Source organism: Tenrec ecaudatus, chromosome X (assembly GCF_050624435.1).
Source record: "Tenrec ecaudatus isolate mTenEca1 chromosome X, mTenEca1.hap1, whole genome shotgun sequence".
Taxonomy (NCBI): Eukaryota; Metazoa; Chordata; class Mammalia; order Afrosoricida; family Tenrecidae; genus Tenrec; species Tenrec ecaudatus.
Window position 1 is genome coordinate 89575509 of NC_134548.1, and position 25658 is coordinate 89601166.

Sequence of the window (25658 nt, forward strand, 5' to 3'; positions counted from 1 at the left end):
TGGCCAGTTCTTTGGTTTGCTATACAAGGTCTTAAATGAAGTCGGTTGAAAAAGTCCTTATAAGACCTAGGAAACTATACCTTTCTAAATTAGGGGATGGGGTGTAGTTATTTATGTCCATGAAAAGGCTTATCAAGGGGTGTCCTCAGCAGAGTATGATTTTATCAATCAAGTACACAAGATAGCCATTCTTGGCCATGCCCAATGAACTCATGAGCAAAAGGGTCATGACAGTAGAGACAGAAGTCATGCATAGGCTCAACGATGTGAACTTCCACTCACCATGGCTTATCTGACTACAGCAACTGCTGAGAATTCCAATTAACCAGTAGAAGAGGCCAACACTGAATTCTCAATTTGCTACCAGTCCCTGAAGTGATCAGCCAGCACAGGTTAATTACAATGGACTACTTTCATCAGGGAAGGGGTTATGTTTTAACTGGAAAAGGCACACTACAGATTTGCTTTCTGTATAGTTAATGCTTCTGCCAAAATTACTGTCCATGAACTGACAACGTTTTAATAATTTTTTTCACACAACACATTGCCTCAGATTATGGTAAACACTTCACATTAAATGAAGTATGTCAGTGGTCCATCAATCTTCATAGAATTCACTGATTTTAACTTGATCACTAACATCCTAAAGCAGCTAGCTTGATAAAATGGTGGAAAGGCCTTTTGTAAACGGAATTACCGTATATACTCGAATATAAGTCAGCCCAAGTATAACCTGAGGTACCTAATTATTACCTGGGAAACCAGAAAAACTGATTGACTCAAGTATAATAAGCCTAGGGTGGAAAATGCAGAAACTATTGGTGAGTTTCAATAATCAAAACAAATGAAAATAAAATTACTAAAAATTGAGACATCAGTGGGGTAATGTATTTAAATATTTATTTTAAATAAAAAACAAATAAAAAGGCGAGTCATTTAACATTAATGAAAATGAAGTAGAAGTCTTTACTATAGACAACTTGGTTGTCCTTACAGAAAAAGCCAAACCAGCACAGTAAGTGGAAAATAGGTTCAACAAAAACAATAAGGTATCAACAATGATACCTTAAGAGTACTATTCCCTGAGTTCAATCGGCAATCAAGCTAAAATGTAGAGTTAAAATCCTTCAAAACTGGATTCCTCATCAACATCTGTATCCCAATGCAGAGCTTCAGCTGGTGTGAGGTCATCATAGACGCTGGCCTCACTGAGATCTCCTTCATCACCATCACTGCTGTCATTTTCATACAAAGCGCAGTCTTCACTGCCATCCATAGCATTACTAATACTACATTTCTGGAAGGCATGTCGCACCATGTCTTCTGGAATGTTTTCCCATGCATCTGGAACCCACTTTGCTATTAACGCTATGTCAGGCTTCATGAGAGTTCCTCCTTTTGTTATTCAGGCTTGACCAGATGACATCCATTCATGCCACATCTTTCGCACATGGTCTTTAAAAGGCTTATTCAAAGATACACCTCATAGGACGGCTCTGATGGGTTAGATGTGAGTAAGCAAACATTCAAAGCCCTGCAGTGTCAGCGGGGCTTTCAATGAACAGCGGAAACGACAATCATCTGCAAGATAACGGGCACTTGCCCCGTTACCTCAGGGGGGCCCAGTGAGATGTTACACCTCGCTGGGGTACCACAGACCCATCTATAAGCTGAACTCGTTTTTCAGCACATTTTTTTGTGCTGAAAAACTCAACTTATACACGAGTATATATGGTACTATGTCACCTAGATGGTAGTACTCTCCAGTAGGCTGTATGTACTTTAAATCAGCATCTAAATTATGGTGCTGCTTCCTCCCATAGCCACCAGGATTCAAAAGTTCAGGATCAAGGGCAGAAATGCACCATTTGCTAGTGATCTACTTACAAACTGTTTACTTTCTGACCCCCATGACACAATGTTCCATTGATCTAAATGTCTTAATTCCAAAAGGAGAAATTCTGTCAAAACGAGTCATTGATAACATTGAACATAAGTTAAGAATGCAACCTGGCCACTGTGAGTTCCTTGTGCTTCTGAATGAACAGGCAAATAAAAGAGTTACTATATCTCTTGGGTTTATGACTTTATTACCAAGGAGAAATTGGACTATTATTACATAACGGAGGTAAAATAGACCTGTATGAGTATGTCTGGAGTATAGGATGTCCCATAAGGCATCTCTTAATACTATCATACTCTGTGATTAAGCCAATACAATGTTAAAACTTAATTCTGACAAGGTTACTAATGTGTATGGATGCCAGGTTGCCAATGCCTGGACTATAAAGATAAAATTTATGTGGCACCTTGGCTAGGCTATGGTGTGCAGTTGTTTGGTCAAACATTAGTCTTTCAGCTGACATGAGAGCAAATCAGTTGACTTTATGTAAAGCCAATTACCCTTCATAATGAAAATGAAGTAGAAGTCCTTATTACAGAAAACTTGGTTGCCTTTACAGAAAAAGCCAAAAGAATTTGCAAAACAAATCATTACAAGAAATTAAAGAGGATCTATATTAATAGAAGAATATTCTATCCTCATGGATAGGTAAACTTAATATCATTAAAATGACAATACTACCTTAAACAATCTATAGACATAGTGCAGTTCTAATTCAAATCCAAAATAAATTCTTTAAAGACAGGGGAAAACAAATTACCAATTTCATATGGGCAGGCAAAAGATCAAGGATAAACAAAGAGCTTCTTAAAAAAGAAGAACCAAGCAGGAGGCCTAGCACTGCCTGACTTATAAACCTATTACATAACCACAATAGTTGAAACACCCTGGTACTGGTACAACATGAGATACGTGGACCAATGGATCAGAACAGAAAACCCAAACATAAAAGCATCAGACTACAAACATCTAATCTTTGACAAAGGACCTAGAAATAGCTAATGGGAGAAAGACAGTCCCTACAAAAATGGTGTTGGACAAACTGGATTACCATATGTAAGAGACCTTTCCCCATACACAAACATGAACCCAAGATGGGTTAAAGACTTAAATGTAAACCCCAAAGCTGTCAGGATCATCAATGAGAAGGCTGGAACAAACTTAAGGCCCTATTGTAGGCTACCACATACAATCGAGGGGGCACACACAGAAGAAGACAAGATAGATGATTTGGATACGCTGAAATTACATCACTTATGCATATCAAAAGACTTCATCAGGAGAGCCGACAGATTGGGGAGGAAATTCAGCAACACATTGGACAGAAGGCTAATTACTTATATATACAGAACTCTACAATAAAATAACAAGAGACCCAATTAAGAAATGGGAAAAATACATGAACAGTTCACCAAAAATGAAGCACAAATGTCTAACATATGAAAAAATGCTCATGATCACTAGCCACCAGCGAGATGCAAATTAAAGCCATAATGCAATACAACTTTACACCTACAATGCTAGCCAAAAAAGAAAATAGAAAACACCAAATGCTGGAGAGGATGTGGAGAGAATGGAACTCGTTTACACTGACGGACTTGTAAATGTGTACAGCCACTGGGGAAAATGATGTGGCGATGCTTAAAGCAACTAGAAATTGAAATCCTTATGATCAAGAAATACCACAATTAGGCATATTCCCTCAAGAAATATGAAACACAACACGAGTGGGGGTGTTCTCACCCATGTTCATAGCAGCACAATTCATAATAGCGAGAAACTGGAAGCAGCCCAGATGCTCAATAGCGTAATAGATAAAGAAACTACGTACATACACACAATGGAATACTATATATACCTAAAACAGCAATGAAATCATGAAACAGCACATGACATGGAAGGCTCTGGAAGCCATTATGCTGAATGAAGTAAGTCAATCACACATGGACAAGTACTGTATGAGAACATTACTATAAGGACAAATACCAACTTAACAAATCTTTGGAACCAATTCCTAAACAAACAAAGGAGAAAAGGCTACCTACCAGCCATAAACCATACATCATCTCCCTTTTGTGTACCACATAAGATCCAATGTGCAAAAGGAGACACCACATTGTCTGGGGTCACTCTTTCAAGAAGGAAGAATTGGGAGATGACCATCCACCCACTTGAGGATAGACAATATCAACACAAGACTGGGGAAAGTCATTTGGGGCCCCAACAGGAATGGAAGGAGCAGCTTTCCAAAAAAGTCAAGCCAAGACCACAAGAGGGGACCACCTACATTTTGGATAAGACCTGTAATTCTGTTGGTGAGTACGGTGGGTTATTGGGGAAAACTAACCACATAACAAAAAAGGATGTTAAACAATGAGTGTAGGAAACCTCTCATGAGTGTAGGGACAATGTGTCAGATTTTAGGTACCTGGTTAGACACTATTAATTCATTTCTTCCCAACCTTCGGCGAACCATGCCTCAGATTAAGCACCAGGATGAGCACAGAAGCTGACCTGGCAGGCAGGAGGGCACAACAGAGGGGCTATACCAAACGGACATATAGAGGCTCTGCTGAATGAACTGAACCTCACCTCCAAGCTGCCTGCACCCTTGACCGGAGGGCTGGAGTATTTGGATGTGAGAGGAAGCACAGAGTGGCTGCTCCGGGATTGTGAAAGTGACAGTTGTTGGACCTTGGGAAGAAACCCCAGCTCGGTGGATGTCCGGTGGACACAGGATCGCCACACATGTAGTGCCTCAGTGCCCACCCTGCAGTGACTCAACAGGTTGGGATATGTTGAAAAAAGGATCTACACTTAGGGTAGTGGGTCCAGTAAGGCTCTCATTGGCATCAACCCCCATGCTTAGGGTCAACAGAGCCCAATGGAATGAGAGATTGAACTGTGTAAGACTGAAACTCATGGGTTGCAGCTCAAGGTGAAACTTCCCTCATAGACTCCTCACACCAACAGTGTCTCAAGTGCTCAATCATCAGGAAAAACTGATCATAATAACCTACATATAATACCCTCGCAGGAGAACAAAAAGAAAAGTGGGTGATGGGAAACATCAGTCAGTGTAAGACATGAAAAAAATAATAATTTATAAATTATGAAGGGTTCATGAGGGAGGAAAGCAGGGAGGGGAAAAAATAAAGAGCTCAAGTAGAAAGAAAATGTTTTTAAAATGATGATAGCAACATATGTACAAATGTATGTGACACAATGGATGGATGGATTTAATAAGAGCTGCACGAGCCCCCAATAAAATGATATTTTTTAAATAGTGCAATGGACTTATACCCCAAGGGGGTAATTAACAATGCTGTAGTTCTTTGAGTTTTTTGCTTTCCTACTTATAGCTTGCTTTTTGTGATTTTGGTTTTTCTTTCTTTTTCCTTTTGTGGAGGGTGTATGTATTCAGTTTGCCTGATTGCTGACTGGCTTATGGCTGCTATTGATGCAGTTGATATTATAGGGTTGTGATTTTGTCATATTGCCACCACCAAAGTAAACCTGAGATGTGCAAGCCCCATAGACAAGCAGATGGAGTCTGGGTTCCTACTTAACTCTAGCCCCCAATTCAAGAACAATTAGTTCTGATAACATGGCCCAGCTCGATAATAACCTTCATGAAACGATCCCTGAAGATAAGGGTGCTACAGCAAGGTGATGAAGAAAGTAAATGGTACTCGGCTATCAATATGAATAGTGGATGGGTCTTCAAAGCTTGTGTTCAAACAAGCAGCCACCTAAGCAAAGAGTCAACTAAGTCCACACAGAAGAAGTACAACAGCTTGTGTGATCGAAAGATGACAATTAAAAATTTTTAATATGGCGAAGAGAAAAGTACCAGAGCTAAAATTTTGAAGAGCCAATTTGTGGGCAGCTATGGAGGACAGTGGGAGCCCAAAACCTATCTGTAGAGTATCTAGTCAGACTGAGTCACTGGCAGATCCGCTCTAGCCAAAGGCAAGAATATCCAACAGCCTTGTTGTCAGGTAGAGAATATTATAATCTTGAATATGCAGAATCGAACTCAATACAGATGAACTCCCTATAGAACCAGGATTTGGGTCTTTATATTTTTATTATTGTATCCTTAGCACCTTATTTTGATTTGGGTTTTTATTGCTTCTGTTGCGTTTCCCAGTTTGTGACCCAGAGAAGGAGTACATGCACAGTGATAATAACTAATATAGAGTTGGATTGGGGATGCAGGGGTGGGTGATACGGAGGGAAAGGGGTGAGAAATGAAGGCAAGAGAGGGAAGGGAGCGCTAGAACTGACTGTGATTGCACAACTAATTTTAAAGGCAATTTAACCATGGATGGGGAGTTGTTCTAAAATTGATATGGTAATGATTGTACAGTTCTCCTTTATATGACTGAATGATTAAACTATTGAATTGTATGCTATATAACTTATTTGCAAATAAAACTGTTCTAAAAAAGAATTTACAGAATGACTACTAGAAACAAAAAGTAAGAATAGGGAGCTTGAGGAATAGAACATAAATATACAAAAATCCATTGTATTCTCATTCAAATTGAAATTACGATACTAATTTCACGTAAATAGGAAAATATTAAGCTGATATATGCTGTGCAAGAACTGTTTAATGGAAATCACAAGATATTGTTAAAATTTTTTCAATCATTTTATTGGCGGCTCTTATAGCTCTTATAACATTCCATACATCAATTGTATCAAGCATATCTGTCCATATGTTGCCATCATTTTTTAAACATTTACCTTCTTTTTGAGCCCCTCATTTTTCCTTACCTCCCCCTCCTCCCACTCTCATGACCCCTGGATAAATTATAAATTATTATTGTTTTCACATCTTTCACCGACCACTGTTCCCTTCACCCATGTTTCTGTTGTTCATACCCCTGGCTCAGGGGAGGGGACTGTTATCTGTCTATCACTGCAATTGGTTCCTTCCTCCTCCTTCCTTCCATCCTCCCCCGACTTTCCCCCTACGCTCCTGGTATCACTACTCACATTTCTGTTCCTGAAGGGTTTAACTGACCTGGATCCCATGTGTCATGAGTTCTTATCTATACCAGGTACACGCTCCAGTCTAACCAGAACTGAAAGGCAGGACTCAGGTCGTGATAGTGAGGGGTAAGGAAGCCTCAAAAAAAAAAACAGAGGAATGTTTTGTGTTTCACAGGTGCTATACTGAGCCCTGAATGTCTCATTCTTCACTTGTGACCATTTGGTAAGAGGAAGTCCTACTGTCTACAAATGGGTTTTGGGTCTCAGCTCTGGGCCCCCTCATTCAAACAATGTTTTTTGTTATTGTTTTGGGTTTTCTGGTGCCTGTTACCTGATTCTGTTGACACCTCATGATCGCACAGGCTGGTATGCTTCTTACATGTGGACATGTGGACTTGTGGACTTGCTTCTCTGCAAGATGCTCGCTTGTTTAACTGCAAGCCTTTATGATCCAAGACACTATTACTTTTGATAGCCAAGCATCATCAGCTTTCTTAACCACATTTGTTTATGCACCTATTTTGCCTGAAGACTTTTTTTTAGTGGGGCAGGGGGCTCCTCAGGGGTTTTGTGGCTTTGCTTTCCTCCAGCCACTGATCTGTTATGTTCTCTTCTTGGTTCACCCAAATTAAAGACAACCTATGCAGTAACACATTGACAGTGAATTGCCAGAATTTCAGGCTGAATTCAGAAGAGGACAGGGAAAAAGGAGTATGATTGCTGATGTCAGATGGACCTTGGCTCAAAGCTTAGAATACAAGAAAGATGTTTACTTGTGTTTCATTGACTATGCAAGAGAATTTAACTGTGTAGACCATAATAAACGGTGGATAACTTTGAGAAGAATGGGGAGTCCAGAACACTCTACTACACTCTTTTGAATCTGTACATGGATCAAGAGGTAGTTGTGCAAACACAACAAGGAAGTACTGCATGGTTTACAATCAGGAAAAATGTGCATCAGGATTGTATCCTCTCGCCATACTTGTTCAATCTATATGGTGAGCAAATCAAAAGAGAAGCTGAATTATATGCAGAAGAGTATGGCAATCAGGATTGGAGGAAGGCTTATTAACAACCTGCAGTTCGTAGGAGGAATTGAAGCACCTGCTGCTGAAGATCAAGGATTTTACCCTTCGGTATGAGTTACAACTCAACATAAAAAAGACTAAAATCCTCACAACTGGATCAATGTGTAACATCATAATATATGGAGAAAAGACTGGAGTTGTCAAGGCTTTTGTCTTAACTTGGATCAATAATCAGTGCTCATGGAAGCAGCAGTCAAGAGATCAAAATAAGTATTCCATTTGGTAAATATGCAGCATACGACCACTTTAAAGTGTTTAAAAACAAAGAATGTTACTCTGAGAACACAGGTCCCCCTGCCCTAAGCCACGCTATGCTCAACTGCCTCATGTGAATGAGAAAATTGGACACTGGATACGGAAAACCAAAGAATCAATGCATTTGAATTATGGTGCTGATGAAGAATATTGAAACAATATTGCCAAAAGAACAAACAGATCTGTCCAGGAAGAAATACAGCCAAAATGCTCATTAGATGAAAGGATGGTGAGACTTCATCTCATGTATTTTGGATATGTTGTCAGGAGAGACTAGACCATGGAGAAGGATACTTATGCCTGCTAAAGTAGTGGGACGGTATATAAAGGAAGACCTTAGACAAAATTGATTGGCACAGTTGTACTGGTGGGCTCAAATATGAAACAATTGTGACAATAGCACAGAATCAGGCAGTGTTTTGTTCTGATGTACATAGGATAACTATGAGTTTCAACCAATTCAATGGCATCTATTAACAACAACTTTGGACACACTGTCGGAAAACACCAATCCCTGCAGGACATAATGCTTGCTACCGTAACAGAGCCACGAGAAAAGAGGAAGACCTTCAATAAGATTGATTGACAAAGTGACTGCATAGATGGGCTCAAACATAAGAACAATTGTGAAGATCAGACAGGAATGGGCAGTATTTAATTTTGCTGTACATAACGTTACCATGAGTTGGCACCAACTCAATGACACCTAAGAACAACAGTAATACTCTCCAAAATAGACTGTTAAGAGAATGAATAACGCCACAGACTGAAATAACATATTTGCCAGTAACGTGTAATGAAAAATGGAACTGAAAGATAAAGGATTTGTTACAAAAACTTCTTGAAACCTTTTATAAAAAATAAAGGACTTATATTCAAAACATATAAAGAACTTCCAAAGTTCAATAAGAAAACAACCCCATAAAAATAGACCATGGATTTAAATAGATACTCTATGAAAGAGTATAAAGAAGTACAAATGTTAATCACCTAAAAATGCTTGATATCAATAGTCATTCAAAAAATAAGAGCAAACTCACTGTCTTCACCTCAATTCTGATAAGACAAAGTGGAATTGTCTCTGTGGATTTCTAAGGCTGTAACTGTTTAGGAGTAGAAAAGCTCTTCTTTCCTGTGGAGTATGCCTAGTAGTTTCTAACTGCTAGCCCTGCAGTTCACAGCCTACTGCATAGCCCACTATGCCACCAGGGCTCCGTATCATTAGTCATTAGGATAATACAATTTAAAAGCGTAAGATGTGACTACACACTTAGTGGCATGTACAAAATAAAAGAGACTGACAATTCTAGGTGTTGGCAAATATATGAAACAACTGGAACTCTCATACACTGCTGGAAAGAAGAGGAAAACCATATAACCACTTTGGAAAATGACTTGGCAGCGTCTTTGAAGGTATATCACCCAACCATGACATTCCAAGGTACTTGTCCATGAAAAATAAAAACTTATGTCCAGACAAAGACTTGCACATTAATGTTAATAGAAGCTTTATGTATAATATTAAAACTTCAAAAATCCCATATATCTATCAATAGGTAAATAAACTGCCGCATAGCCATAAAATGGAATAGTCCTCAGTAATAAAAATGGAGCAAATTACATGAAACAACATACCGCATACACTTGAGCATAAGCCAACCTGAATATAAGCCGAGGCACTTAATTTTACCACAAAACTACATTAAAAATGTGCTGAAAAAATTGACTTATGCACGAGTACATATGGTAGATTAATTTCAAAATAATGATGCTTCATTAACGATTCTGGAGGGAAAAGGGGACATGTCATATGATTCATTTACATAAAGTTCTAAAAAAGACAAATCATATACTTACTGAAAACAGATTATTCACTGGAGTTGTGTTAGGAGGGACAGATTAAAAAGGGCCCAATAAAACATTTTGGGGGTAATGGATATGTTCATTATTTCACATGATCAATATAAAAATTTATCAAATTGTACATGTTAGTAAGCATAGTTTATAATGTATTAATAATACCTCCATAAAACTTTCCAAATAAATAAATTGAACACTACTCCCACAGGCATTTAGGTGGCTTGAATATCCAAAGTCTTATACTTGCCCCCATCTACTTTACCTAGTTATTTATATTGTTCTTACACCTAAAAGAATACTGAGCAACAAAGGGATGCTCCAAATGAAAGGCAGAAAGAAAATGTCATTAATTATGACAAATAGAAGATACTATGAAATGAACTTAGAATAATCATTTAAAATTTCTCTAAGAAAAAAATAATTAGCAAAAACAAATATTTTTTCATATTTCTGTTTAAACAAGTAGAAATTTACAGTCTTACCTCTTTAGATAATCTTGTGAAGACATCTCCTCCCCTGAGAAAATCCAGTATTAAGTATAACTTCCCTTCAGTCTGAAAGGCTAGTTAGAAAGCAGTAAATGAATAATCTTTTTAAAAAGCTTAGGGTATTTAATTAATAAAACTGCTTAGAATGGCATAATGAAACTATAAGACAATTAAGTATTTACTCACATGGTCCACTGCTGGATATTATTATATTAAAAACTAAGCCCAGTGTTAATTTTAAATTCAACAATAAATACCTAGAAGCCTTTCATATAAATATGATCAACCTTGTATGTGGCTTTAAATGGAAATTTACCAACATAACTTTCCTAATTAATGAAGCCTCACATTTTATGATAGTTCCTGAACTCTAAATGCCACTTCCATACTTCTTGAAAGAAGACTAATTGTTTAAATTTCAACAAAAATACTACTTCCTCTAATAAGGATCATCCCCACCCCCACCCCACCCAATCTTCTGCTTCTCTTTGTTTCAACCTACTCTCAAGAAGAACAAATTATTCTTACTTTTGAGATTCCATTGTACTTTATACCTTTCTTATTGGACTCATCCTGTTCAGGTTGGAATCAATTTAATGGTAGTGAGCTTGTTTTGTGTTTTGACATTCCTAATAGACTGTAAATTCCTTGAACAATTATGCTCATCTCCTTTTAATAATTTCGATCCATTTAATACATTGTTTTGAACACAACAGATATGTGAGGTAAGAATTAATCTAATGGTATACTGAAGATGACAAGGAGTACCGTATATACTTGTGTATAAGCCTAGTTATTCAACACATTTTTTATGCAGTTTTGTGGTAAAATTAGGTGCCTCGGCTGATATTCGGGTTGACTTATACTCAAGTATATACGGTATTTTAAATATGACTACTTTTAATGGAATTAGACTAATTAGGAGTAAAGAATAATAGAAATTTCTTTGGAGTTTTTGATATGGACAACCAGTGACATATTTTAATATATTATTTATAAAAGTTACACTAAAAGGAAAATCAATAGCTACTAAAATTTAAGTATTAAAAAATGGATAATGATGAAATAGACTTTATCAATGATTTAACAATACTAAACCTTGTAAGGAAAACAAATTCCACAATTCCTTCCACATATTAAATTAGCAATAGAGCTACAATTCAAACTCAGAATTGTTTGACTCTAAAGCTCATGTAGTTTTCATTATATCTACTATTATACTAAAAATTCCAAATATAATAAAGAATAACTCAAATGAATTAATATAACTGAGTAATTCTCAACAGAACCAGCAAATAAGCTTAATATTAACATTAGATATGAGAAAAGTATTCAAACATGAGAATGGTTTATATTATTATAACATTATACCTGAGTTATCAATTATTTTACTATCTGATATTTGGCCTTATTGAATATTGTGAAAAACTATGTTGCACATTAAAGATGTATGTCTGGCAATAATAAATGCTGAGGGCAAGGCAAGAGTAACACATTGATGGTTAAAGCTATGTGCCAATTTGCCTGGGCCATGATTTTCTTGGCAGCTATACAATGATGTAAATTTTATTACATGATGATGTAATTTAGCAATCATCTAATGAATAAATTTGAAAGTTATATAGTCATATCCATTTAAAGATCTAAAATGCTCACCCCTCCATTTTCACATAAGGTCAATTTTCATTTTTTTTTCTTAAATCATTTTATTGAGGGCTCTTATCACAATCTATACATCCATCTATCGGATGTATATGTTGCCATTATCATTTTCAAAACATTTTCTTTCTACTTGAGCCCCTGGTAACAGCTCATTCACCCTCAACCACCCATCCTCCCTCCCTCATGAACTCTTGATAATTTATAAGATTTCTTTTTCATGTCTTACACCGACCACTTTCTCCTTTTACCCGCTTTCCTGTTGTTCATCCCTCTGGCAGGGCGTTATATGTAGATCATGTGATCACTTTCCTCTTTCTCCCCCCACTTTTCTCCCTACTCCCGTTACCCTCCTGTTATTGCTATTCTCGTTATTGGTCCTGAGGGGTTTATTTGTCCTGGATTCCCTGTGTTCCCAGCTCTTATCTGTACCCATGTACATTCTCTGTTCTACCTGCATTTATAAGGTAGAGTTGGGGTCATAACTGTGGAGGGGGGGAAGCATTAAAGAACTGGAGGAAAGGTGTATGTTTCATCAGTGCTATACTGCACCCTGACTAGCTCATCTCTCCCTTGTGACCCTTTTGTAAGGGGATGTCCAATTATCTACAGGTGGGCTTTGGACCTAATTAGCGCATATACTCGAGTATAAGCCAACCCGAATATCCGCCAAGGCATCTAATTTTACCACAAAAACGGCATTAAAAATGTGCAGAAAAACTCGGTTCGTACTCGACTATATATGGTAAGTGAGAAGTGGGGTGTCTGATTGGACAGGATTACCTGGGGAATAGATTAATAGATTCTAATAGATTAATAGAAACGCTACTAGGCAATTAATCAGAAGACAATTACAAGTAAATGGTGAAATACAACCTCCAATCCAGAAAAAAAAAACTTAATCTTTATATAGAACTCAAGGGAAGAATACGCCTGGTATTATGTTCCTAATTAGATACTTTTGACCTAGAATCTATGCAGCCCTTGGTGACCCAGGCCATGTGCTATAGACTTCCAGGACTTTAGATTTTGTTCTTTAAAGGCACACGTTCTTCATAGATCACTCCAGAAGGACTCCATTTGAAAACTCCAGGAGGTAAACTATGCTTTACCTCAAACTCATCCATGGACTTAACACTAAAATTCTCCAGTATAAGAAACAGCAGATAAATGTTATCACAAGATGATATAACTGGCAGCTGTTAGGCTTTAGTTCAGATCTCTTGCCTTGAAAGGTACCCAATTGTGGCCTGGGACTATCCTATGCTTACTATTTTAATGCCCTCATTGCTTTAGTGTGACAGGCAAATCTGGTAGACATAGTTTTGCCAATGTGAATAAATAATATTGAAAGAGTTGTCCTATCACTAAAACCCATTATTTGTGTAAATACTGTCACTTAAGAGTTCAATCTGTACATGTCAACAATCCATGTATTGTGGTTTTTAGCTGGACATGTATAATTTCCCTTTCTCCACAATTGTTTTAATAAAACTTCTATACCACTGACTAAATTAATGACACTATCAATAGAATTACAATATGCCCCAGGGGATAATTTATAATGTTCGCTAATATAAAATGATCATGATATTTCCAAAGTGAACCAAAGACATATATAAACCACAGCAGTATGACTGGATGTTAGGCTCCCACTTAATTCTAATCCCATTCTCAGAAGAATGAATTCTTATGTCATGGACTGCTTGATGCTCACCCTCATGGAGAAATCACTGAAGATCTGGATGCTATAACAAATTGTGGTAAAGAAACTAGATGGTGCCTGGCTATCAGAAAGAATAGCATCTGGGATATGAAAGACACAAGCAGCCACCTAAGTGAAATTTCAACTAAGTCTACATGGAAGAAGCACACCAGTCTATGTGATCTAAGGATTATAGATCATAAATCCAAATCCGAAGGGTAGAATGGTATCAGAGCTCAAATGGTTTGCAGAAGGTGATGGATAACAATGGAAACCCAAAATCCTTTTGAAAGATCCCCACATGGATCAAGCCACTGGTGAATCCCCTCTGACCACAGAGCAGGGATGTCAATAGCTTTGCTATTATGCAGAGTGCATTTAAAAGCAGACTCTTGCAGATACAGTTCACTTAAATTTAACACTTTATCATTTGATCTCCCTTTGGACCATTTTTAATTTGTTCTAATTTTTAATATTTTCTGCATTTACTGAGGATTTTCTCTGCTTTGCTTTGTTATTATTGTTAAGTTTTGAGTTTTTGTATGTTTGTATATGAAATTTAAGGTGGGTAAAACTACAGAGGCAGTATCTGAACTAATAGTTTCTTGGGGGTCAGGCAAGAGAGGTTGGAGGAAAATGGAGAATCAATAACAGTGAGTGCCAAGAAAGAAAATATTCTAAAATTGTGGTGATGATAGTATAACTCTTTTCATATGACTGAATTATCGAATTTTATGGTATGTGAATTACACACCAACAAAAATGTTAAAAATTAAAATCAGAAAAAAAGAAGACAAGTACTGTCATACTGCTTTAGCAAACTTAGGCTACTAAGGAAAAAGAAAGCAACTGTAACTAAAAACTAAATTGATCTTTATTTCAGATAGATACCTTTACAAAATTAAATATATTGAATCCATGTATTTATGCTTTTTTATATTATTGCTTGTAAGGAAATCTTAAATTGGAATTCCAAAAATTAAAAAACAATACGTACCATAGTGCAATTTTACAATAAATGGATGATGTACTTCCACCAGTATATCCCTCTCCATCTTTGTCCGAACTCTGTCTCGAACTAAAAATCACACAAAGAAGGCTTTAAATTATTTTTAAATGTTATCTTTAGTAATTTAACAAAGACAAAATAATATACACTACAAAATCATAAATGTCCAAATTTGGAGTATATGCATTCCTTGATATTAATATATGCTCAAAAGTCATCAAATTACAACTAAGTCCACATGGAAGAAGCATACAAGCTTGTGCAATCCAAAGATGACAATTCCAAAACTTGAATATGGTGAGGAGAAAAGCATCAAAGCAAAAATTATGAACACCCCATTTGTGGAGGGCTCAGGAGGACGGTGGGAGCCCAAAACCCATGTGCAGAGTATCTAGTCAGACCAAGCCACACAGACGAGAGTATTGAACAGCCTTATTATCAGGCTGAAACCACTGTAATCTTGATTTTGCTGAATCGAACTCATACTTGGCCAGTTAACCACCCTGAATCTGTTCAGGGTGCAAGTATCTCTTCCTGATTCCATGACAGAAATTTCTTCTCTGGTTGGTCGAATGTTGTTGGGGGTCTTTTCCATCTTACGCATTTGTATTTCTTTCTGTTCACTGTTTATGCTTTGACCTTACCACCTTAGCGAGAGTTTACGTTTATTGTTTTCTGTTGGGTGTCCAAGTTGTGAAACCCAGAAGGAGTGGATGCAAAATGATAATAATTTACACAAGGGGATATAGCCAAACCATGGGTAGGGTGGTGGGTATTATGAAGGAAGATGGAATTTTGCAAGTAAATAATGAAGCTAGGAGTGGGGAGGGAACACTAGAATGGATTGTGATTGCACAACTCATTTTAAAGGCAATTTAACCATGGGGGAGGGATCCACTAAAATTGATGTAGTGATGATTGTACAATTCTCCTTGTTATGATTGAATGATTGAACTATTGTATTGTATGATATATAAATTATATGTCAATGAAAGTACTGGGGGGAAAAGTTAACAAATTAAGTTCATATGTAATAATTTACCTTTAGAGATATATTCAAGTACCAAAATAGATATTTGCCTAATTTGAATGAATTATGTATTTTTTTTGCATTGTTCAAATGAGATTACAGATTAAAATTGATCATGTTGTTGCTGAGTGTTATCAGGCTAATCACAATTGGTAGGGACTCTACATTATACAGAACTGCAAAGTTGGATTTTCTACACAAGAATTAAATTGACTGCATCTATGGAAAGACTATAGAGGAGCCCAATATCATTAGCTATAACAGGAGAAGGAACTAACCATTAATTGTTCATTTACAGGTCCAGGTTGAAGCTAAAGAAAATAAATCAATTCTGAAAAAGCCAAAACACTATACTGAGTTTATTTCATGTGAATTTAGAGACCATCTCATAAATATAATTGTCATATTGACCATCGAAGATGGGATGAGGTAAAGTCTTCAAGAAATCATCATAAAGAAAGCAAAAGGTGATTAAGAAGACAACAAAGAAAGAAACCCCAAAAATGGATGTCAGAAGAGAATGAAACTTTTTCTTTAATGTAAAGTAGCTACAGTGAATGGAAGAAATGATGAAGCAGAAGACCCGGATAGACAATTTCAAAGGGAAGCTCAAGAAGAAAAAAGTAAAGTATTATAATAAAATATGGAAAAACCTGAGAAAACCAAGGGGAAGAATATTCTCAGCATTTCTAAAGCTAAAATCAACAACAACAAAGAAACAATTTAAGCTTTGATTTGAATACTGAAGGATTGTATGAGCAAAACATTCAATGACAGCAGAAGTATCCAAAAGAGATCAAAGAAATATTTACTCGATGACCAAAATGAATGGATAAGTATTCAACCACTTCAAGAGGTAGCATAAAATCATTAACTGATGGTACTGGAGGAAGACATCCAAGATATCCTGAAAGTACTTGTGGAAAATAAGGCTCCAGGAAATGATTAAATACCAATAATTTCAACAAATTGGTGTAGTACTGGAAGTGCTTACTCTTTTTTCTGAGAAATATAAAAGACGAGACCAATCAACTGAAAAAATACATATTTATGCCCATTCCAAAGAAAGGCAACTCACACAACAAAAATAACAGATTTTCACACAGTATCATTACTATCACATGAAAGAAAAATTTTGCTGAAGATAGTTCAGAAAGAGTTGCAGAAGTGTATCATCAGCTGACAGAATGCAAGTGAGATATAAAATAGGATATGGAATGAATGATATCACTGCTTTAGTCAGATGTGTCAAGGCTGAAAATAAAATACTGGAAAGATGTACACTTATGTTTTATTGACCATTCCAAGGCATTCAACAATGGGAATCATAACAAAGTATGAATAATATTGCAAAGAATGGTAATACCAGGACACTTCATTATGCTCATTCAGAATCTGTGCATAGCCCCAAATGAGGTCATCTGAAGATAACAAGGTAATATTGAATGGTTTAAAATTAGGAAAGATGTGCATCAGGGTTGTATCCTTTCACCAAACATATGGAATTTGCATGGTGAATAAATAACCCAAGAAGCTGGAATATATTAAGATTGGAAGAAAGCTCCATGAATGACTTGTGATATGTAGATGGTACAACTTTGCATGTTGAAAGCAAAGAGAATTTAAGTAACTGATTAGTGAAGATCAAATATGGTAGACTTCAGTATGGATTGCTTCTCACATAAAAAAAGAAAAAAATTCTTACAACAGGACTGATATGCATCATGATAAAGGGAGAAAAAACTGACGGTGTCAAGAATTTTATTTTATTTTAATCTACAATAAATGTTCAAGGAAGCAGCAATCAAGAAATATAACTACATATTGGGAAATCTCCTGCAAAAGTCATGTTAAAGAATAAATATGTCACCTTAAGGACTAAGACCACATGACCCAAACCATGGCATTTTGAACAGCTTCATATGCATGTGAAAGCTGAACAATGAAGTACATCAGAAAAGTTAATACACTTGAATTACAGTGTTTGTGAAGAACAACCAGTGTACCATGGGCTGTCAGAAGAAGAAAGAAATCTTTTTTGAAAGAAGTCCAGCCAATTGCTTGATGGAAGTAAGGATAGCAAGATTTTGTCCCTTGTAATTTGTTCACATTATCAGAAGAGACCAGTCACTGCAGAAGAACTAACTGCATGCTTGGTAAAGGCAGGGTCAGCAAAAATGAAGACTCTAAATTAGACAGACTGACACAATGACATCAACAATGGGCTCAAACAAAACAATTGTGAGAATGGTGTAGAACCAGCGTTTACTACGCTGTACATAGGGTTATTATGAGCTGATTCGACAGAAGCTAGCAACAACACAACAACCTTTATAAGAACAGATCACCAGGTCTTTCTCCCATAGAGCTGTTGGGTAGGTTGAACCTCCAACTTTTCAGTTAGTAGCAAGAACATAAGTGTTAACACAACCAGGGCTCCATACACTAAACATAAAATCCAGAGCCAACAGATATTACAACTCACTGCAACCTTAAAGGACATAAGAGAAACTGCCACATACAGATACAGTTCCAAGACACTATAGTGCTTTTGTTTTTATTGTAAAAACAAATAACAATTTTAAACAGCTTATACAGAAAAAGGCCTAGCTTGGTTTTCAGATCTCCTTGTTTAATTTTTTGTACTGTCCCTTTCATGTTGCCTCCAAAGATCTTCTGCCTTTCTAAAGTTTTGTTTTATTTGTTTGGGTTTTTATAATCATTTTATTAGGGGCACATACAGCACTTATCACAATCCATACGTCCATCCATTGCGTAAAGAACAATTGTAGATGTGCTCTCATCATTCTCAAAACATTTACTCGCCACATAAGCCCCTGGCATCAGCTCCTCATTTTCCCCCTCCCTCCCCGTGCCCCCTTCCTATGAACCCATTATAATAATTTATGAATTATTATTTTGTCATATCTTATACTGTCTGATGTCTTCCTTCACCCACTTTTCTGTTGTCTGTCCCCCAGGGAGAAGGTTATATGCAGATCCTTGTAATCGGTTCCCCCTTTCCACCCCAGCCTCCCGGCATCGCCACCCTCACCACTGGATTCCCTATGTTTCCAGTTCCTATCTGTACCAATGTACATCCCGTTCTAGCCAAATTTGTAAGTTAGAATTGGGATCATGATAGTGAGGGGTGGTGCATTTAGGAACTAGAGGAAAGTTGTACATTTCATTGTTACTACACTGCACCCTGACTGGCTCGTCTCCTCCCCGTGACCCATCTGTAAGGAGATGTCCAGTTGCCTACAGATGGGCTTTGGGTCTCCACTCCACACTCCACTTTATTCACAATGATATGATTTTTTGTTCTGATGATGCCCGATACCTGATCCCTTTGACACCTTGTGATCACACACGCGCGTGTCCTTCTTCCATGTGGCCTTTATTGCTTCTGAGCTAGATGGCTACTTGTTTACCTTCAAGCCTGTAAGACCCCAGATGCTATATCTTCTGATAGCCAGGCACAATCATCTTTCTTCACCACATTTGCTTATGCACCCATTTGTCTTCAGCGATCATATCGGGGAGGTGAGCACATAATAATATGATTTTTTGTTCTTTGATGCCTAATACTGATTCCTTCGGCACCTCATGACCACACAGGCTGGTGTGCTTCTTCCATTTGGGCTTTGCTGCTTTTAAGCAAGATGGCCGCTTGTTTACCTTCAAGCCTTTAAGACCCCAGATGCTATAAGGCTATATATATTTACAGAAGCAGATTATTCCATCTTTCACCCACAGAGCTTGTGATAGGTTTGAATCACCAACCTTTTGATTAACATTTGAGAGCTTATTTATTATGCAACTAAGGCTCCAATAATTAAACATAGTAGGATTGCAATCACAACATAAAAGGCAATGCCTGTGGTAGTTGCACAAAAGGGCTTCAAAAAGTTCATGGGAAAATCCCATATATTTTACTTACATTTCTCCATGAATTTTTGAAGCCCCTTAACAATCTCTCAGTAAGTAATAAAGCTAGAGATATAACAGAAAAAAACATGGAAGAAAATAATGCAGCTTAACAAAATTAAGTTCATTTTAAACTAAATTAAATGTGTCACCTTTTCTACTATTTAAGTTTTTTTTTAAGCCAAGGTAAAATTTCACTAAATTAGGGCATGTGGCAATATCAAACTGGCTAAAAACTGTAAGAATTGTTATGTGAAAAAGAAATTAAATATATTCCATCTTATTCAAGCAACACCCAACATAAAATAAGCTATACCAAATTCTATTCTTATGGATTTCTAAATTTCTACCTTTTAAAGAAGCTTTTTTCAACACCTTCATTGCATACAGCTGCCCAGCATCAGGACCAGTCTTCTTCCTAACAAGAAAAACCTAATGGAGAAGAAAAAGTTACATGCAAAGTTCAAACCATTGTTACTATAAAAGAGGGTGCTTCAAAAAGCTTATGGAAAAAATGGGATTCAAAATAAATAAATTTCCCCATGAATTATTATAGGCCTTCTTAATTTCATTATCTTTTATTTACATTTCTCTGAACTTATAGAAGCACCCTTGTACATATTACTATAAAAATACTCATATCCTTATATTTCCTCTAGTTTCATAAAAAACATACACTCTTCTATAAATTACATTACACAATTTTTAAATATTTTCCTATTTTGATCATTTAGTAAAGCACACTCAGCACACATATTATTGAGCAAAAAACTTAAATAGACGATACAGAAATAGTGTTGTAACACCAGCATACTACTTTTAATTAGAAACTATTTTTAAGACTCAAGCCCTTTTTTGTTACCTTGATAAGAGCAAACAAATGCTATCACTGTTAGTTTCTTTTCTTCATTACTATGTCCTTATTGATTTGTTTTAGCAGTTACCAAACATTATATTTTCAATAAGAAATCAAAGCAATTTTTATCTCTGGAGTTAAAATAATTGAGATGGTACATTATCTCAATTAACAAATGAAAGTTAAACTTTATAGTTATCAAGCAAGCTTAAATAAGACCATGTCTCATTAAAAGTTACAGTCTTAAAATTCTCAACCACTAAAACAATAAGTGATAATTAGTTTTTATAAGAAATTATAAGATTCGTTTTTATATATTAGGAAAGGGCTGTCTCATTTAAAAAGTTACTACCACTAATTTGCTACTTCATCCTGCCATCCCAAGCGCTAACATTTCTAATTATGTGTTAAAAATTAAAATTCAATTACCATATATACCCGAGTGTAAACTGACCCGATTATCAGCTGAAGCACCTAATTTTACCACAAAAACTGCATTAAAATATGCTGAAAAACTTGGCTTATACCTGAGTATATAAAGTAAGTGCCTACATTATTCGTGATGTTGCTTTTTATAAAAGAAGCCATTGTATACAGTCTAAAAGAGTAATGATTTATTTTTCAATTGTGTGGATGTCACTTCAGACCTGCTCTGGCTACAAAAAAAAGAAAGGAGAATCCAACTTCACATATGTCCACGGAAGATTTCTGTAAGGCAAAGGTCAAATATGCTTCAACCCTCCAACTGTCTTTATCCTATTCTGACACCAGCAGTTCCTTCATGACACTTTACCTTTCCTCGCATTAGAAATCCTAATCTCCCTTACCCTACCCTTTCCATACAATCAACTGCAAATTGCTGCAAACTATGGGCGTAGTAACAACAAAATTTCATCCTAATAGGTTTCTTTTCAAATGTGCTAATTCATAGGGTTAGGGTTAGATAAAGTGTGCTAATTCAACTCTGGGAAGTAATGCTTAATTACAAAATTTCTAGACTTTTTATATTTGTCAATTAAAAAGGTACTCAATAAGTATTTGTTGAAGTGAACTGAAAACATCACACAACCTTAAACCATGACTGAAGAGGAAAAACCAACTGTAGGAAATGCTAAGACATAAACATACATGAGATGATGTCTAAAAGCATTATTATAAAATCACAGAAACTTTGAGTAGGCAAAAAATATCAAAATGTGATCTTTTTCTTGACAAATTATTTCTCTACATAGCCTCCATCTATATCTACACACTTCTGAAGGCAGTGAGTTTTCAATCTCTCTAACCATCCCCTGAATCAGTCTGCATTCTTTAATTTACAATATAATATAACAAAGCAATTACTTGCAATGACATGAAATTTTTCCCTGATGAGATTTTATTATGTAAGTCAAACATTTAAGCATTTTCAATGTAAAAGAACTATAGCTCTGTTCTTCTAAAATGAACACCATAAAATAACTATATATCAGACAATAGTTAACAAAATATCATAGTTGTTGAACTTAAAATAAAGGTTTGCTAAATACATGGGTGAACTCTACAAGTCAATAATTAATAGTATTTCTCCTCAGTCTATTAACAGTCTCCTCTAGTTTTGCTCTCTCTAGTACAACTGTTCATGTTCTATCTTCTTGTCTTCATAAATCCCCTCTACAACCTCACTGCCAAGTCACATTCCATCTTAGTGTTTTATTTCTTGAATTTTTTCTCTATACTTCACGTTATATTTTGTAACACCTAGGTATCAAATTGGTTTAAAATATATACTTTATATTCACCAATGCTGTAAACAAATGATTTTGTTTTAAAATATTCCTGAACACTACAAATAATCACTATTCTGCTCAATTCCTTTACTTGTATCTTTTGAACATAAAATCCAGTCATCCTTAAATTGTTTCTTTTTGCCTTTCTCCTCTTCAATTTTTGTGCTTGCTGGTTTGTTTCCCTAAATGTTCATTTCATGTATGTTGGGTGTATATGTTATAATATTCACATCTGAGATATTAGGTACACAAGTCAGGAACAAGATTTGCCTAGTTCTTTCCTAAGAACCATGTCATTAAGCAGTTAATCAGAAATCCCAGAGTTGTTAGGTGCCATTGAGTCAGTTCTGAATCATAGCGACCCAATGTACAATCTCACAATTGTTTTTTATGTTATTAGCCCATTGTTGCCCCACTTTGTCAATCCATTTTGTAGAGTCTTTTTCTTTTTCACTGTTCCCCTACTTTAACAAACATGATGTAATTACCCAGGGACTGATTTCTCCGGACAACATGTCTAAAGCACATGAGACAAAAGTCTCATCATCCTTGCCTCTGGAGAGCATTCTGGATATACTTCTTCCAAGATAGATTTGTTTGTTTCTTGGTACTTTCAAGATTCTTCTTCAGCACCATAATTAAAATGAATTGATTCTGCTTTGTTCTTCCTTATGCAATATCCAACTTTCACATGCATAGGAAATGATTGCAAATACCCTGGCTTGGGTCAGGTACACCTTACTCCTCAAAGTAATGTCCTTGCTTTTCAATACTTAAAAGATATCCTAGCAGCAGATTTACCCAAGGCAATCAATATCCCTCCGTTTGTCCTTCTGCCTTGAAATTTGGGATCCTTGAAGGCAGAATTTCACACAATTAAAATATCCTCTACTACCAAGTCTTGTCACACTTTGCACATACACTACTTTAACAGATGACAGATAAAAGGACACATAAATTCTGACTTCTATGATAAACATAAGGAATGCAGATTAAGTCATCAGGAAAGATCAAGTTGTGTTTAAGCCAGCATGTATACACAGGGATGAGGAAAAACATTGTCTCTAAAATGTAAACTATCTTGATTTCGTCAGCTAAAAAACAGCATGCTATATTTTGTTCTATAATGAAATTAGCAAATCTAGGGGATTGGGTAACCTTGATTATTACCAAAAACCAAAAACAAACCCACGACTCTGGAGTTGATTCTAACTCATAGTGATCCTACTGGATAGAGTAGAAATGTTCCATATGGGTTTCAAGGCTACAAATCATCACAGAAGTAGACTGTCAGCTTTCTTCTGTAGAGAAGCTGATGAGTCTGAACCACCAAACTTACTTAATCCTCTGTAGCACTAGGATTCCCGATTATAGAAAAATATGATGAAATGGAAATGGAAGCATAAGAGAAACAAAAGACATAAAATGAAAATGACATTTGTGAGCATCATTTTGAGAAATATGGAAATGGCACATTTATCAGAATTCTTTGTACATGGGCAATGTTTTCCTAAGTGGTTACCAGAGAAAACATTGGGGAAGACAGGTCACTCATACCTTTCCAAATGATCCCTGACCAAGAACCTTGAGCAATTCAAACTGTGTAGGATCTGCCTTCTCGTATCCTTCTTTAACATGATGAGTAATAGGGATTTCCTTTAAAACTCCTTCATCCTGTTAAAAGAAATCCAAGCAATAGCTAAAGATTAGCCCCATTTAGCTGGAGAGACTAATTTACCCCACAAAGTTCCCCACAACACAGTGATGCCTTGATTGTTGAACTTAATTTGTTCCAAATTCATGTTCAAACACTGAAAAGTTTGAGACCTGAACATATTTTCCCTTAAGAAAGAACAGAAACCAAGTAGTTGGTGATGAGGCCTAAAAGTTACACTTATAAATTCATTTTCCCAAGACTTTAAATCACTATGGAAGCTTTTAGCCTCCTTGCACATGCCTGTCTTGGATACACTATCTTTATCGAGTTGTTTCTCACGTAACCACTGTAAGCACATATTTCAAAATGCTGGTAACGTACACTTAGCCATGTTGCATTTAGCTTCCAAAATCAGAGAAGCAGCGACTTGATATAAATTTAGAAATGTCTTTCTGTAACTCTGTCGTTGCTCTGTTTTCCTCTTAGCTTTACTGCTGGTATCACTAACACTCTGTGGCACCAGGGCTATGACATTTTACACAAACAATGTGCATACAAACACAATGGTGAATGTTTTAACACAATAATACAATGGGAGCAAGAGCAGTGCTCAGAATGAAATGCCATGTCAGTTCTGTTTGCAGTGAGACTTAATTCATGACTCACACTTGGCTGATAAAAAGTTTTTTCAGGTCGGATTTTCGGTTCAACTATCAAGCAGTGTTCTGAACACCAAGCAGGTTTTTTTGCGAACTTTGTTGTCTGAGTAGTAGAAAGTTCAAGCTTGGAGCTGCTGGAAACTAAGGTATTACTATACCGGAAATCATATAACACCTAATTCCCTCAAGATAGAAAAATACAGTTTTTATTAGTTAAGAATATACTTACTTCCCATTTTCTACCACCATTTTCCCTACTACATAATTTCATTTAAATAGAAACATATGAAACCTTTAGCATTTCAACTATGTAGCAATAGAAAAAAAGATGTTAACAACTAAGTGGCAAGAGCAACATTGGATTGTGAGTTTGAAGTAGATAAAAAGGAAGTTACATAATACCTTGTATATTATAAGACATGCAAAAATATGAACCCCAATAGCTCTTTTTAAAAAGTATTTCACCAAGCCCTATTAATCATATAAAATTATTTAAATATCCAATTCACCATATTAATGACAAAGATTTGATATGGACCACAAAAGGAAAACTAACAAATGTTTACAGGTCAGTGTCCTAATGTTCCTGAAAATCTATATAAATTATATGCCAGATTTTCTGCAACCTGCATTGGTCATAAAGGAAGTAGGGCTTCTAACAAGTCCATTCTGGCTTGACACCCTATTGAGCATTTATACTTCTACTTCAGATACAGTACACCAAGAATCACTTGGGGATCTATAAGAATCACCTAGACATAGTGATAAAATATAAATTCAGTA

General features: G+C 36.1%; 1 protein-coding gene across 1 annotated transcript in view; it reads right to left on the reverse strand.

Moving 5' to 3' along the window:
* RPS6KA6 (ribosomal protein S6 kinase A6) overlaps positions 1–25658 on the reverse strand; it is a 263852-nt gene that overhangs the window by 148591 nt on the left and 89603 nt on the right. Inside the window, exons 3-6 of the mRNA XM_075538267.1 lie at positions 24117–24233; positions 20285–20366; positions 14963–15043; positions 10596–10675 (exon numbers count right to left, since the gene is read on the reverse strand). Of these exons, the coding sequence (XP_075394382.1) occupies positions 10596–10675; positions 14963–15043; positions 20285–20366; positions 24117–24233 (360 nt within the window). The remainder of the gene's footprint in view (positions 1–10595; positions 10676–14962; positions 15044–20284; positions 20367–24116; positions 24234–25658) is intronic.